Source organism: Pinus tabuliformis, chromosome 4_1 (assembly GCF_031772625.1).
Source record: "Pinus tabuliformis cultivar Carrire ecotype Pingquan chromosome 4_1, CPIR1, whole genome shotgun sequence".
Taxonomy (NCBI): domain Eukaryota; kingdom Viridiplantae; phylum Streptophyta; class Pinopsida; order Pinales; family Pinaceae; genus Pinus; species Pinus tabuliformis.
In genome coordinates, this window is record NC_142303.1 from 974,004,863 (window position 1) to 974,020,749 (window position 15,887).

At 41.3% G+C, this 15,887-nt stretch overlaps 1 protein-coding gene across 4 annotated transcripts in view; it reads right to left on the reverse strand.

The window, feature by feature from the left end:
• Nucleotides 1–469: 469 nt before the first annotated feature.
• ATSYTF (C2 domain-containing protein) overlaps nucleotides 470–15,887 on the reverse strand; it is a 283,910-nt gene continuing 268,492 nt past the window's right edge. For all 4 annotated transcript variants that reach the window (XM_089420635.1, XM_089420636.1, XM_089420634.1 and 1 more), the window contains 2 exons: nucleotides 1,156–1,461; nucleotides 470–951 (listed from right to left, as the gene is read on the reverse strand). In XM_089420635.1, the coding sequence (XP_089276761.1) occupies nucleotides 760–951; nucleotides 1,156–1,461 (498 nt within the window). In that variant the 3' untranslated portion in view covers nucleotides 470–759. The remainder of the gene's footprint in view (nucleotides 952–1,155; nucleotides 1,462–15,887) is intronic.

Genomic DNA, 15,887 nt, shown 5'->3' on the forward strand with positions numbered 1-15,887 from the left:
CCCAGAAAATGTCTTCTTGAGGAAGTGCAAATTAGTGCCAAGCAAATGAGCTTGAGCTGTTTTTATATAGTGACCCACTGGAATGGGTGTGTCATTTTCCCTGGGGCCAACTTGACAAGTTTTGGAGCCAAAAATTACAATTTAAAAATTACAATTTTCTTCTTTTAAAAGTCGCAATGGGACTTTACCTCAATAAATTTTCTTTTGACTCTAGAATTTAAAATATGCTTTACAATAATCAATACAAGTACATCAAGTGGCCAAATATACATTATGAAAACCAACCATAGTTACAAATTCAACAATTCTAGTATTCTTTTGAACTATGATCATATAAAAAAAAATTGTAATTCTTGATTTTATAATAAAAATGGTAGAGAAATCATCACATTGATCCATGTAAAAATTATAAACTAAAACACAAAGACCACACAAAAGAAACCAACCTGAGATCCTTTGGAAACCATGCTAAAGTACATAAGATCAATGCATAGATCTCATGAAAACTTTTAATCCTTGATTTTACATTCTACACTACAAAAGTGAAGAAACGATTACATTGATCCTTAACTATGAATATTATACATTTCTTAATAGTACTCTGAAACACAGACAGCAAAGAAGAGACCAGCCTGGTATCCTTTGGAACCCTTGCTAAAGTACATAAGATGAATGTATATCACGTAAATTCTCTGTATCCATGTTTCTAAGTAACACGTAAGATCAATGTTGTGTTAATTTTGCTGCAGTACATAAGCCCTATTTAACTCCCTTCATCACTTGATCCAGTTCATGAATTTTTTCCAGTAATGTAGTCTTGTCTAAGTGGAGTTGGAACATGCACATTTCTTGTTCTTCTTCAACACTTTCTAATTCATCCAAATATGATAACATATTTTCAGTATCCCCATCTTCTGCCAAGGATTTAACTTTTTCTATAATTTCGCGGACCTGAAAAGCACATCAATTATCCTGTTAAACTTTTTTATACCATATATAAGTATTCAGTGACTAACATTGGCAAAGGTTCGTAGAATAAAATATGAAAAAATGTGAAACCCACAGCTATTTTAGCAGAAATGTTTTCGTGAATCTCAATAGCTTTATATCAAGGAAGCTACAATTAACGAATCTGAATTTAACAAGGTGTTTTACCTTTTCAGATAACCTGTGCACTTTTGACATGCTGGATCTTTGCTGTGACAAACTTGATTTTTTCGACATTTCTGGCACTCTTCTTGTCACTTGAACATGTATTTCTCCTTTCGTAACTCCTTCTAAAGGAATCCATTTGTCAACCATTTCATTTGGAGGTAGTCTTTCATACTCTACAAAACAATCACCGATGCTGTATGTTGGTAATACAGCATTATGATCCTTTACATGAAGCACCAAGCGGCTACCAGTGTCAGGGAACTCCAAGGTTTGATTCCATTTAGGATTGAGTGTCTTATAGACAACCTGCATAGAGTTGAGCAATAAATGTGTCAACTACTGTGCAAACAAAATGGACTCGCTTTTTTATTTTTATTTTCAGGAAAGAAAAAACAATAGCATTTTATATTATATAACAAGAGACTTCTATATTATATATAACCGGCTCTTTACATATTACAAATATTCCGTAATCACCAAAACCTGATGATTACCAGGATGTATAAAAGGTCTAATACATAACCAAACTATGGACAAAACAATGGCATTAATACAGGTAGTCATCACACTGATACAAACCATAAAGACCAATAATAATTATCACATAAACAGATAATATGTCATCAAGAAGAGTCTGTCAAAAAACTAAAATAGTAATCCTCTGAAGCACAGGAATAGGTCTCCAACAAAAGAAGTATACTGTGTAGAAATGCCACCACATGAGCGAGAAAAACTTGCGTATAGAAGATTTTTCCAGTCCGCTGCATAATGTTATTATGGAAGGCAGAATAGATGGTACCTGTGGTCCAATTTTGAAAGTGTGTCTGCAACTCCATTTTGCTCTCTATAAATATGCGAAAAGTTCACCCTCTGGAAAAGTCCCACCCGGACTCTATTTCTCTGCATCCAATTAGTAAGCGTAGGTGGTCAAAAGTTGCCTGATCCATATCCCAAATCAATGACGACCTTTGAATCACCAAAAACATCTATCGACTTGATGGATAACCAGTATCCACAGAATAATAGCCTCCAAAGAGCAATGATCTCCGCCCAGATATTGGAACCTATCCCACTATTCCAGCAGAAATGATAAAAATGACCAGGTTTTAAAACAATGTAAACCCTACTTCCACACTCATACTTGACATCCCATCGAAAAATCCCACAGGAAATCCGCACCAAATATTTGAAAGTTTGATCTTTCTCAGTGTAGCCTTATGGATCACTAGCCCTGTCTCGTTGGAATAAAAGCAAATCTTTATGCAAATATCCTTGATGCTCAGCAGACAGTTTTCAAAAATAGCATTCCTACTTTCACCAGATACCCCAGAAAATGTAGAGGGGAATTGATTGACGTTCTTCGTATCCTGACATCCAATCCAGTGAACAAGCCTTAATAGATGATGAATTCCAGTCCTCAAAAATGTTTAAGATATGCAAGATATCATACCAAATGGAAACCGAAGATGGACAATGAAGGAAAAGGTGGACCACATCCTTGACCTCTGCCTTACAGAACACAGATCGGCCAGGACCGCTGAACCCACAGCGACACAAATTGTCCCAAGTTAATATTTTATTTTTCCATGGCAGCCACCCGAAGCATTTGAGCTTGAGTGGAAGTTTTCACTTCCAGATTTTGCTGATACACCTACCATTCACAGAAAGCGGATGCACGAGAGATATCTGTAAGCCTCTGCAACCAAGATCTGACCCTGCACAAGTTTTCCATCCCAAGTGAATGCATCATTCTTTCCAATCAGTGTAATACCTGCCAAGAGCAGGTCCCTCACATACTTATCCCAATACTCCGCCCAATCTCCAAATAGTCCTAAATCTTGAGAGCAAATCCAAGAGGGATATAGGCTGTTGAGTGTGATATTCCCACTTAGCAACTATTGCTAAGTGCGAATATAATTTCTGCCCAATTTTGACATTTTTGGTTCCCAACTTAGGAGAAGTGGGTTGGAGGGCTCCACTTCCCAATTTTGATCAAGGAAGGTACATGCACAAGGGAAAGATGCCCAATTTTGACATTTTTGTTTCCCAACTTAGGAGAAGTGGGTTGGAGGGCTCCACTTCCCAATTTTGATCAAGGAAGGTACATGCACAAGGGAAAGAAAGGCAAATCGAGCCCCTAGTGGAATGTGGGGGTCACCCAAGAGGAAAATACGCTCCACTAAGCAATTCGAACTTCTTGGGGAAGAAAGAAATTCGATGACGGGTCCCACATGAGGAAGGGGCATCCAAAGTTAAATAGAGGAGGCTCATATCAATTTGCACCTTTTAACAATTTGAAAATTACTCTTACCTAGCACGCTTGAGCTGTTGAGCCAAGTCTGCCCCCGAGATTCTCAAGCGAGTTTCTCACCCCTTGCTTCAGTGAACTTCGAGTGCAAGCCCAAGGAGGGAAGTCAATTTCCATTGTTAGCCAGTTCAGCATTTTCACAAGCATTTCGTGGGGCTTTTCTGCTGCTTTCTGGGCATAGGAGAGAGTACAAACTACCTTGGACGGGCCAGCTAAGAGAATCAAACTTGTGGAGGATTCCAGGGAAGCATTGCATCATACATTGCTGGAGATTTTGGGGAGAGATCAGCCATATTTTGGGGAGAGCCCTTGCTGTAGCAGCGCGACCCTTTTTTTTGTGACTGCGTGGGCCTGCGCAGGAGGAGTTTTTGGGTGCACATCGGAGCTACGGAGGTGTCCTTTTGGAGTTTATTTGTCCTGGGGATTTAGGGAGATACCTAGATGAGAGAAGCATCAACGTTTTGCATCATTTTTGGAGTTGGAGCTGTTGACACTTAATCATCAGGATTGGGTGAATAACTAAAATTGATGTAAATAAATAATAGAGAATATGAATAGTCACCGGGAGATGAAATGAATAGTTTCTTCCTCATTTTTATAATAAACACCAACCTAAATGAAATCAACAAATTGTTTTGAGGAGTCACTGCCTGCTCTGACATGAGAGACTGTTCATTTCATCTCCCGATGACAATTCATATTCTTTATTATTTATTTACATCAATTTCAATTATTCACCCAATCCTGATGATTAGGTGTCAACATTCCCCCCCTTAATCTGAAGGGATGTTAGTGAGTCCAAGCATCGTTTTGAATCTTTCAAGCTTTTCTCTTCCAAGCGCTTTGGTGAAGATGTCTGCAATTTGCTCGTTCGTGGAACAATGGCGGAGATGGATTGTTTTGGCCTCAACATGATGTCGAATCAGATGATATTTAGTATTGATGTGCTTCGTTCGATCATGGAACTTTGGGTTCTTGGCCAACTTTATTGTAGAGGTATTGTCAATCATGAGTGGAGTTGATTGTACTTGTTTTACCTGCAAATCTTCAAGAATTTTCCTAAGCCACACAATTTCTTTTGTTGCCTTAGCTGCTGCCACGTATTCTGCTTCTGTTGTGGAATCTGCTGGAACTGATTGTTTGCGTGATCTCTAGGAGACAACTCCTAATCCAAGACTCATAGCATATCCTAAAGTAGATACCCAAGTTTCTTTGTCTCCATCGAAGTCTGAATCAGAGTATTCAATCAAGCTGAAGTCGTCCACCTGTGTATACTTGATTCCAAAGTCTTGAATTCCCTTCAAGTACCTTAGAACTCTTTTTGCAGCAGACCAATGTCCCTCACAAGGCTTTTGCATAAACCTAGAGAGGATTCCAACAGCAAACGAAATATCTGGTTTGGTAGTAGTTAGGTAGTTGAGACTTCCTACAAGCTGTCTATACTTTGTTGCATCCTCAAATTCTTTTCCTTCAATGGATGTGAGCTTTAAGTTTTGTTCCATTGGAGTAGTAAGAGGATTTCATTCTATCATGCCAAACCTGTTCAACAGATCTCCAATGTACTTCTTTTGAGAAAGAAATATGGACTTCAGATATTGAGTTACTTCAATACCAAGATAGTAATGAACATAGCCCAAATCAGTCATTTCAAAACCTTTCCCCAATTCCTTCTTTATGGATGCAATGTAGCTTTCATTGTTCCCTGTCATCAAAAGATCATCTACATATACCACAAGATATACAACTGTTTTACCAACTTTCTTGACAAATAAAGTTGCATCATCAAGATCATAATGTTTGAAATTGAGTTTCAGAAGATGCTCAGTTAGTTTTTCATACTAGGCTCGCGGTGCTTGTTTGAGGCCATACAAGGATTTCACAAGTTTGCATATTTTATGTTCATGTCCTTTCACAGCAAATCCTTCAGGCTAGGACATGAAAACATTCTCTTTTATATCTCCATTCAAGAAAGCAGTTTTTACATCCATTTGATGGACTTTCCAACCATTTTGAGCTGCTAGGGCAAAGAGTGTCCGAATGGTAGCCCATTTTGTTGTGGGGGCAAAAGTCTCCTCATAATCGACCCCTTCCTTCTGTGCAAAACCTTTTGCCACAAGCCTGGCTTTGTGCTTGTCAAGTTAGCCATCAGCTTTATACTTGTTCTTGTAGACCCACTTGCAGCCGATTGGTTTGGTTCCTAATGGAGGATCAACCAGCTTCCATGTGCCATTCTTTATGAGGGCATCGTACTCCTTTTGCATCGCTTCTTTCCATTCATCATGAGAAGCAACTTCTTTGAAGGAAGTTGGTTCAAAATCTGTAGACAAATTCAATTCACAATCATAAGAAACATCCATATCAACAAGTGAAATAGAGTCATCTACATCACCTCCATTTTGCCAGTTTGAATTTCTAGTTCCTGTCTTTCCAACCTCATCAGGATGAACACTTTCAAGTGTCTTTGTCAGCCACTTTGGAGGAACTTTCTCAGATGGTCCAGGCTGCTCCGTTGATTGAGTTGGGAATGAATCAAGATTGAGTCTCCCAATTCTATCAATCACATCACTTAAAGCATCATCCGTTGTTGGAGTTTCATGTGGGGGAGAGAGTGCTTCAGAAGAAGATTCCACATGTTGTTCTAGTATAGGAATCCCCCCTTCAAGATGTGGAATTTGATTATCAAATTCTTGAAATGATTTTGCATTTGCGAATCTATCCAAGCGATCAAGTTGTCGCTCAACAACATTGTCAATTTTGGATGATTCAAGAAAAATTACATCTCTAGATACAACAAACTTTTTATTGACTTCATCATAGAGACGGTATGCTTTGGAGGTGTTTGAATACCCCAGGAAGATACACTTACGACTTCTTGCACCAAGTTTATTTCTATGTACCTTTGGTATCAAGGCATAACAAGTGGAACTAAAGACCCTGAGATGCTTTACTGAAGGAATGTGCCCATACCACATTTCATAGGGAGTCTTGTTTCTGATAGCATTGGATGGACATCTATTCTTTATATATGCAGCACATAGAACAGCATCAGCGCAAAACATTATTTTTACATTTTTGAAGAAGAGCATGGAGCGTACCATATTTAAGATTGTCCTATTCATTCTTTCAGCTACACCATTCTGTTGGGGATTATAAGGCACAGTTGTTTGATGTTTGATCCCATGTTGGCGAAGATAGTTTTCAAATTCATTTGATGTGTATTCTTTTCCATTATCAGTGTGAATAGACCCAATATGAGATTGTGCATCATTTTCAATCCATTTATGAAAGTTCTTGAATGTTTGAAAAGCATCAGATTTGTTCTTCAATAAATAAACCCAACACATTCTGGTGTAGTCATCAATAAATGTCATCATATATTTATTTCCATTTGCAGAAGGAACATGCATTGGACCACATAAATCTGAATGAATGAGTTCAAGTTTTCTATGTGCTCTTGAATGTGAATCATGAAAAGACTATTTGCTATGCTTTCCTAGAATGCAAGCATCACATTGCTTAAATTTCCTAGGAATTGTAGGCAAACCAGCAACACCATTTTTCTTCAACAAGCGGAGGCTGTCATAGTTCAAATGTCCAAATCTAGCATGCCAAAATAAACTTGATGGAAGTGTACCTTCTTCGCAATGAGAATTGTATGAGAAATGTTGTGCACGAGCAAAGGTACCTTGCAGCTTGAAAAGCCTTTCTTCTTCTATTCCCCTCATGACAAGTGAGTGGTCAGATGCTTTTCTCACCTCAAGCTTGCCATCAAACATATGAATGGAGTGACCTTGCTGGCAGATGTGGACCAAGGACAAGAAGTTTCTCTTCAACTGTGGGAGATATAGAACATGATGCAGAAGGAAGTCTGGAAGACCAGGGAATTTAAGCCTGATTGTGCCAAGCCCTGATGGCTTGATTTTTTATTGGTCTGCAAAGTATACTGCTCCATCAACATTGTCAGTAAATTCTTCAAAAAAAATCTTTTCTATGAGTCGTGGTAAGTTGCTCCTGAATCAAGCAACCAATCATTTTTCCAAGAAGCAAATGAAGCATTAAATAAATCTTCATTTACTCCGATATTACATTGTTTACAACATAATGAGCGGATTCAGGTGCTTTACCTTTGTCTGTATCATTAGTTTTACCTTTGGGTTGATTTCTTTGCTGCTCAATTTTGTCCCAAGGTAACTTGCATCTAGAGGCATCATGTGATCCATTTCTTTTGCAGCGTATGCAGTGCAAATCTGACTTTTATCCTTGAGAGTGTCTGCCCCCCCTGCCTCTGAAATATCTTCATCTTCCTCTTTGACCACCTCTTCCTCTGGAAGAATCTTGAGCAAGATTCTTTTCTTTATGAGCAAGGCACACAACCTCTTTAGAAGATTGAGGGGTTGTCTTCTTTCCAAAAGCTTTCTCTCTTTCAGCAAATTTTTTCACAAGGGAGTCAAAGGTAATATCTTTGAGATTTCCATTTGCTTGCAATGACTCAAGATAATTGGAGTAAGTAGGATAAAGTGCCTTGAGAAAAGCGATAAGAGGAATATCCAATTCAACCTTAGTAGCTTTGATATCATGCATTATAGATTTTACTTCGGATGCAAGAGTAAGAGGATCATTATTTTGCAATTCAAGAGTGAAGAGTTTAATCATGAGTTACACAACTTCAGGTGCAGAATGTGAGTCATAGAGTTCTTTCAGCTTTTGTAAGGCTTTGAAAGCAATTGAAAATGGCGAAATATGGCAACTCACCTTTTCACTTACAGATGTTGCAATTAATGCATAGGCTTTGTTGTTCTTATTCTCCCAAATGGCGAGCTCTTTGTTTGAGGTAGGTTGTTCTGGCTCTTTGCCTCCATCTCCGATACACACTCCTTGCCACAACTCATTGAAAATGAGGGTGTGTTTTATCATCCGAGACCATTCAGGATAGTTCTCCTTGCCAGTGAGAACTATTCCCACAATAGATATGATTGAATGGATATTGTAAAAAAAAAAACTTCTGCTCGCAAAAATGTGCTGAATGTTTAATATTGTGACGAGGGGAGGAGATTGCACTGTTATATTATACGAACCAGTGGCAAAGGACTATGGTATGCTAGATTATACCACAGTTATATTTAAAAAAAAAAATCGCAGCATGGAGTATTGCCAATAACATTCAATGGACAATGCTCAATGTAATAAATGGGAGCGGAAGTGTATCAGAGTATGGAGAAGGGGTTAAGTGGAGCAGGTATTAAAAAACCAGAAGCGAAGGTGTGCGATACAGCGCATGATTCAATGTATAACCAGCGAGATTGGGTGAATCGCAGTGGCACCACAATGATATCAAGCGATATATATTATGGGCGGTATGTAACATAAAACAACGTTCAACCAATGTAATACGACCAACCAAACTGGGAGGAGATTGCGCTGTTATATTACGGGATATGGATGTGGAGTCGAAGAAGTATGGGAGGAGATTGCGCTCTGATATGGAGGTGAAACCTTAGGTGTTGTATATCGTGCAGAGTATGGGATAAACCCCACGGTAACCACAGTCAACGCAGCAGAGAGGTGTGGTGTAAACCATTCAAAAACGTAACCACGACCGAACTCAATGAAATACAAGCCCATTCAAAACAGTAACACACCAGCATATCATTCCAGCGTATCACTAACATAGTCACCTTCACGCTTGCACCATTCTATCAATTAGAAACAAAATGAAATCCAGGCTTACCACTCTTCCACTTCGCCACTCTGATACCATTCGCAATTCTTGCTCGCTAGTCTCCCGGAACAGTGAAGACAACCCTTCGCCAACCACTCTTCGAGTTCTCTTCTTCTTGGATTTACAGTTACCAGAACGCTCTCCTCGCTTCCACCCGCGATCAACTCGCCATCTCGCACCTTGAGCAGCAGATTATATGTCAGAGAAGAGCAGCGTATTATATGCAGGTGAATATGAATAAAAGACTGTCAGAGAAGAGCAGAGGAGCAGCGCTTTGTATGCAAGGCAGAACATAGCCAAAATAGGGAGTTACAAAGTAGAGGGAAGCCAAAAATGGAGTTGGCTCTGATACCATGTGGAGGTTTGTCGTTACACCAAAATCCGCAGGTGTTGGTAAACGTTACAAACCAGTAACTAGGATCTCCAGGGTGGAAATTACGGATTCCATAGAGGTGCGGTGATTCTTCCAACAGGAGCAGTGATTTTCCAGAAGGGCTGTAATTCCCAGCGAGTTGATGAGCATGTGGTAATTGGGGTCATTTTCAGGGGTCGAAACTAGGCCAAACCCTTTCTAGGTTTTGGTGGGTTATTTGAGTATAGCCCGGGGTTAATTTCCAAGAACTTTCTGGGCACCGAAAGTTGGTCATACAACAGATCCTTTGCAGCAAACAGTGCAGTTTCTCCAGGGTAGTGCAGGGCATAGCTGAAACCACACATTCTAGCATATGGGCATTGCACTTTTCCACCTGGGGCTTGTCTAGCTTGCCTTTTTAGCAAGCCCAGGTGAACTCACACCATACCCCATTGTATTACTGTTCTATTTAATAAAAGGGCTCAGTTGGGTGTTATTTTTGGTGGAATTTCGGGTGTTCACTTATATTTATGAATATTTGTGTGTGCATGTTCTTATTTGCTTTGTTTATCACTGTATTTCCTAAGTAGGAATATTACAATGGTATCAAAGTTCGGATCTTGCTCAGATGTGGGATTTTCCTATGACCTTGGAGGATAGGAAGAACGTTACCTACTGGAGACAAGTACCGGAGCAGGGGAAGAGAGTTGGAAATCACACCGAATACTAAGACTCCAGAGCAGGTCTTGGTGGAGGTAAATATGGGGGAGCCAAAGAGCAAAGAGGAGGTAGCATTTGAGAACCTCTTGAGGGCCCTAAATGACTTGACTAGAGGGCAGAAGGAGATGCTAGATGAAATCAAGCAGCAAAATTGGGACAAGAGCTTGCATCTGGGATTTGTATTTGGGGAGACTTCAGGAGCATCCCACCAATATGACCACCATTCACCAACGACTCACCCGCATGCTTTCAGTGGACCAACCAAAACTACCGTGCCCATGTTTTTTCCCTCAGGACCAAGTGAGCAGGGCGGGCAGGACGAGATGCCCATGGGGGATTATTTCAGGGAGTGGCAGTCTATGGGGGATGATTTTTGAGTTGCACTTTCCTTCAAAGATTTCTACTAGCTCAAATAGAATGAGAAGGGCAAGGGCATAGGGGGTTCCAGCACGCAAAGCACAGAGCTACATCACACCGTAGGGAGGATGTACCTTCCCACATTCGATGGGTCTTCCAAGTGCATGGCCAAGACTTGGGTGGAGAAGCTGAACACATATTTCTAGCTCAGCCGGATGACAGAGGTAGAGGCCATCAAGATGGCTACTTTACACTTGGAGGGTGAAGCCCACGACTGGTGGTTTCATGGGTTGACTACGCTTGGGCATGCAAGCGTAACTTCTTATGAGGATTTCACATGGAGGGTAATAGAGCGTTTTGACCGGAAGGACCTAGAGGCCCACTTTAGAGAGCTTACGCAACTCAAACAAACCGACAACCCTGAGCAGTACATATCAGAGTTTTTGAGGGTATCCGTGATGGTGTCGGACTTGTCAGAGGCTAGGAGAGTTTACACTTTTGTCGAGGGGTTGCTTTAGCCCTTATGTGGGTTGGTGAGGTCTTGCAGACTAGTCACACTACAAGAGGTCGTGACTTGTACCTAGGATTTTTCGGATGCAATCCCCAAAAATAGGGTCCTGATTCCACCACAAGCTCCTTTCCCTCCTAGAGGTCATGACACCAAGGCCCCACCACCGATAGCTAACTAGGGGCGTGGATAAATGGATGAGGAGACCAAGAGAGACCTCCGAAGGAGGAAGTTATGCTTCACTTGTCAATAACCTTGGGCACCTGGGCATAGATGCACAATGGGAAAGTCTAAATTACATTGAGGTCTTCTTTGATAGTGACGAGGAGGATGACGTGGAGCTAGAGGTAGATGGGGGTGGCAGTGAGACACATGCAGTGAGTATGAAAAATCATTGCCCTGATTCCTACTGCAACAAACTGATGATATTTCTCCTATTTGTTAAATTACTTTAACAAATTACTTGCAGTTTTCTACAACAAATATTGAAATACATACACTGCAGCCTACACAAAATAAAATACTGCGGAAACTAAATACTGCACTGGAGAGAAATAAACACACACATATACACTGTTGTTTTTGGACAAATGTCCCCGGAAAAACCCAATGTGGGAAAACCAGTGCAGCAATTGAGGGTTTTATTTATTATGCAGTAGTAATTTGAGTACAAATCATTAGATGCCCAAACTGGCAATCTGATACAGAGAAATACTGACAAGGAGATAGTGAGAAAAATCTCACACTGTCACTAGTGATCCGAATCTGATCCAGGCTTTGGATGGCTGGCCCCACACTGCCTCTACGTCAACCTATGCAGATCTGTGTCATAGTCTCTGGGCTCTACGTCACCTCCTCCTCTGATCTCCTGCTAGCTGGAACTTCGATCCTCTAGCCCTCCGGTCTCACACCCCGCTTCTAGCTTTGGAATTCGACTTTCCTAGCTGAATCTCAGACTCTCTCTGAACCTCTCTCTGTCTTCTCTGCCTTGCACTCCTCAGATCTGGAAAACTCTCCTCCGGTCTACTATCCCTACCCCTCTCTCACTGCTTCGACTTTACTAAGTCACTTTCGGCAACTCACAGTTGCTACTTAGGAAATCGACTTCCCAGCAAAATTGAACTGCACAAGTGTGTTCTCCAAGTGCCCATCGAACTCCTTATAATCTCTTGTTGGAGCACCAACGGCCAAGATTAAAACATAATCAAGGGCTAAGATTAACTGGGAGTTGATCCTCGTCTTCTTCTAGAAGATTCACACCTGATTTAATTAATACCCTTTAATTAACCAGATTTCCTAAGTTTAGACTTAGGGAACCATTTTAAAAAGTTAATTATTTTAATTAAATCATCTCTAGGTGGAATTTTCCCAAACAATTTCTGGGTATTGGAGAATGCATGTGTCTTAGCCTCTCTGCAAAATCTCGAGGCAAGAGCACATCTGATGCTACAGAAATCAACACTCCCTCTTAGCGAGGAATGTGCTCTAGTGCTGCAACCCACTGAAGCATCACTTTGTTTCTGCACCATCTCTTGTTGCATTGTTGATGTCTAGCTCTACTGCCCACCAACTACTTGGCAACTTTGATATGAGCTGCATCTATGTTGTTGCCAACACTGCATCTGCACTGCAACCCATCCCTTTGCTCCTGCTACAACTGCAACATCTGCAACGGAAAAGCATCCAAAATACTGAACCAACTGTGGTTAGTATGATGCATCCATCGTCTAGGTTCTGACTGCTGCTAGCCTCTGCGCTGTTGCTGACTCTGCTCTGTGCCAACTGCACTGTTGCCAACTTTGCCTGAGCGCTACTAGCTACTACATCCATCACTCTGGCACCTGATTGCACCAACTGCCACTTATCCATCCCGATCCTGCTACTGCTAACTATGGGCTCTCGTAGCAAGGTCTTGATCCTAGAGGTGGACTCCTCAAGGACCCTTCCCATCCTATAGCTCTCTGGGGTTGCAATTTCAGATCGCCCCACCTCACCCCTGGAGGCATCTCGACAATCATGGCAAATTCTTCCTCCAATTTGGAGGACAGCCTATCGATCTTAGCGGATGCAACTCGTTGATCCTGCTTCTCCTCCTTGTCCTTCTTTCTGAGAGGACATTAAGTGTTGTAGTGGGCCATCTCACCACACTTGAAGCACTTGATCTTCGAAATATCCTTCTTTCTTTTTCGTTGCCCCTGCTACCCCTTTGATGCAAGGGCCATGTCCTCCTCTTCCTTCACCTTCTTCTTCCCACTACTGCTACTGCCATTGATAATGGCCTTCACCAAATCACACCTCATTTCCTCTTGCTGCAGATCAGCCCACACACGTTCCCAACCTGGCAATTTTTCTCTGCCCAGGATGCTCTGGATGAAAACTTGCCAATCTTCAGAAACGCCATTCAACGCTAATCCTACAAATTCTAAGGGTTGGGGCGCTGACCCTATTGAAGCCAGTTGGTCTCGAACATCTTGAAGCCTCATAAGGAAGGGATCTACATGCTCCACTTTCGGCATCCTCATGCATCTCAGCTTCTCCTCTAAGTACATCTTTCGCTGCTCGGAAGATCCTTCATATAGCGTAGCTAATGCTTCCCACATCTGTCGGGCAGTGTCCTTGCTAGCTATATGGGATACCACATGATCTCGAACTCCGTCAAGAATGATCCTCTTAGCTCTCACCATCTCAGCCTTGTACTTCTTGAGCGGATCTGCATCAGCAGGTACAACTACCACACTATCGACATAAGTTTTGAGATCATGCTCATCTAGAAGGTAGGAGATCCTAGCCTTCCAGATCACATAGTTGGAGGCTTCGTCCAACCGATCCTGATCTCTCAACGCAGTTGATGCCATCTCTCCTGAAAAAGTCAAACTGCTTTCTCTTCTACTCTAAGTAGCTGCTGCCCAGCTATTTGCACTCCCTTCTAGAATGAGAAAATCCGGCACACAATTGTTGCTTCTCTGCTAAGAAAAAATTGAACTTCTTCCCTAGAAGTCCTCTGAGGAAGAAATTCCCTCAGTATGTGCTCCTCTCCTTCTGATGCTATTCTGCCAACAATTGCTGCAAATAAACTGCATCCCAGCTAAAGATCTTCTTTGCAAGGAAACTGCTGCTACTCCCTCTGCCTCTGGTACTCTTCGATCTAGGAAATTTTATTCTTTGTCGACTCACTCTGAGAAAAAAATGCCCAAGAAAACTGACCCTTCTGGCCAAGGAAATACGTTGCCCCTGAGGGTTTCGATTTGCTTCCTATGCAGAAATTCGAATTGCCTCCTCCCTTCTACTTCTAAGCTCTTCTTCTTACGTTTTGTGCTCTGGTACCATGTGAAAAATCGGTGACCCGATTCCTACTGCAGCCAACTGATGATATTTCTCCTATTTGTTAAATTACTTGCAGTTTTCTACGGCAAATATTGAAATCTAAGTTGCAGGAAACGTGGGTCTAGGGTCCTTTTCCGTACGAAAACAGCGGAACTTGTACGGTACGGCCCGGAAACTCGTTTCCAGCCGTACTGGCTCGTTTCTCGAGGAGGAAATGTGGCCAGTACGGCCAGAAACGAGTTTTTGGGCCATACGGCGGAGTTTCCCCATGCAATTGACTTTTTGTTATGTTTTTATTATTATTATTTTGTTTTCTACGTTTTTATTGGGCGACTAAAGTTGCTTCTAGTTGCTTCTAGATGCCTCTCTCAAGTTATAAAAGTGACCTTCGCCTCATTCTCTCATCACACAATTGAGCAAGTCGTTTCTCTTGGAGACTAGCGATTTTAGCAAAGGAGAAGAGAGGAAGAGAGCAGTGGTTTTAGCTAGGGCGTTTTCAACAGTGAGCAAAGGAGATTTCAGTAGCAAGAGAAAGAGATTTCAGCAGCAGATTTGGAGTGCAAAGTTTCCAGCTATGGCATTCTTGGCTTTTGGCTCAGCTACAACCATATTTCTCTTGTCTTTTCTGGCATTTTGGGGTAGCTTCAACTACAGAAAATTAATTTGGGTAAGCAACATTCATTTTCTTAGTTTTTTCCTACTATTTCTTCAATTTTTCGAGGGTTTATGCTGCCAAAAATATGAAAAACGTTTTTTATTTACATATTTGTTTTATTTATTTATTTTTGCAGCAATGGCTTCCAACCAAAGTGCAGCTGCAAGTTCAAGCCCTAGGGCCAACCCAAGGGTTGAATATTATTCTCTTTGGAGGCATGTTCAGAAGCTTCAAAAATGTAGAGGTGATAGCTCATGGGAATGGCGATGTAATCTTTGCAATAATTCATACAAGGGCTCCTACCCAAGAGTGAAGGCACATCTTTTGCATGGAGGAGGATAAGGGGTTGTGGGTTGCACAAAAACAACAGACCCATTGGCAAGGAGGGCATATCAAAGAGAGCAAGATGAGGCAGATGTTATTAAGAGAAGGCATGATGAACTTACTCAAGCTACTCCTCAAGCTCCATCTAACATTGAGCCAAGGATTGTAGTTGAAGCAAGAAAGAGGAGAGTCGATGCCACTCAACAACATGAACAATCAGCACCCAAAAATACTAGAGGGGCATCCCCTTCAGTTCAGGATAGCATAATTGCTAAATCGGCGAATGTGCAAGCGAGAGAAGAAATTGATTCGAGAGTGGCTAGGTAAATTTATGCATGTGGTATCCCATTCAATGTTGTTCGTTCTCCTTATTGGCAAGATATGATAAAGGCAATTAACAAAGCTCCTCAAGGGTACAAGGGGCCCAACTATGAGAAAGTCAGAACTCAACGTCTTAAAAATGAG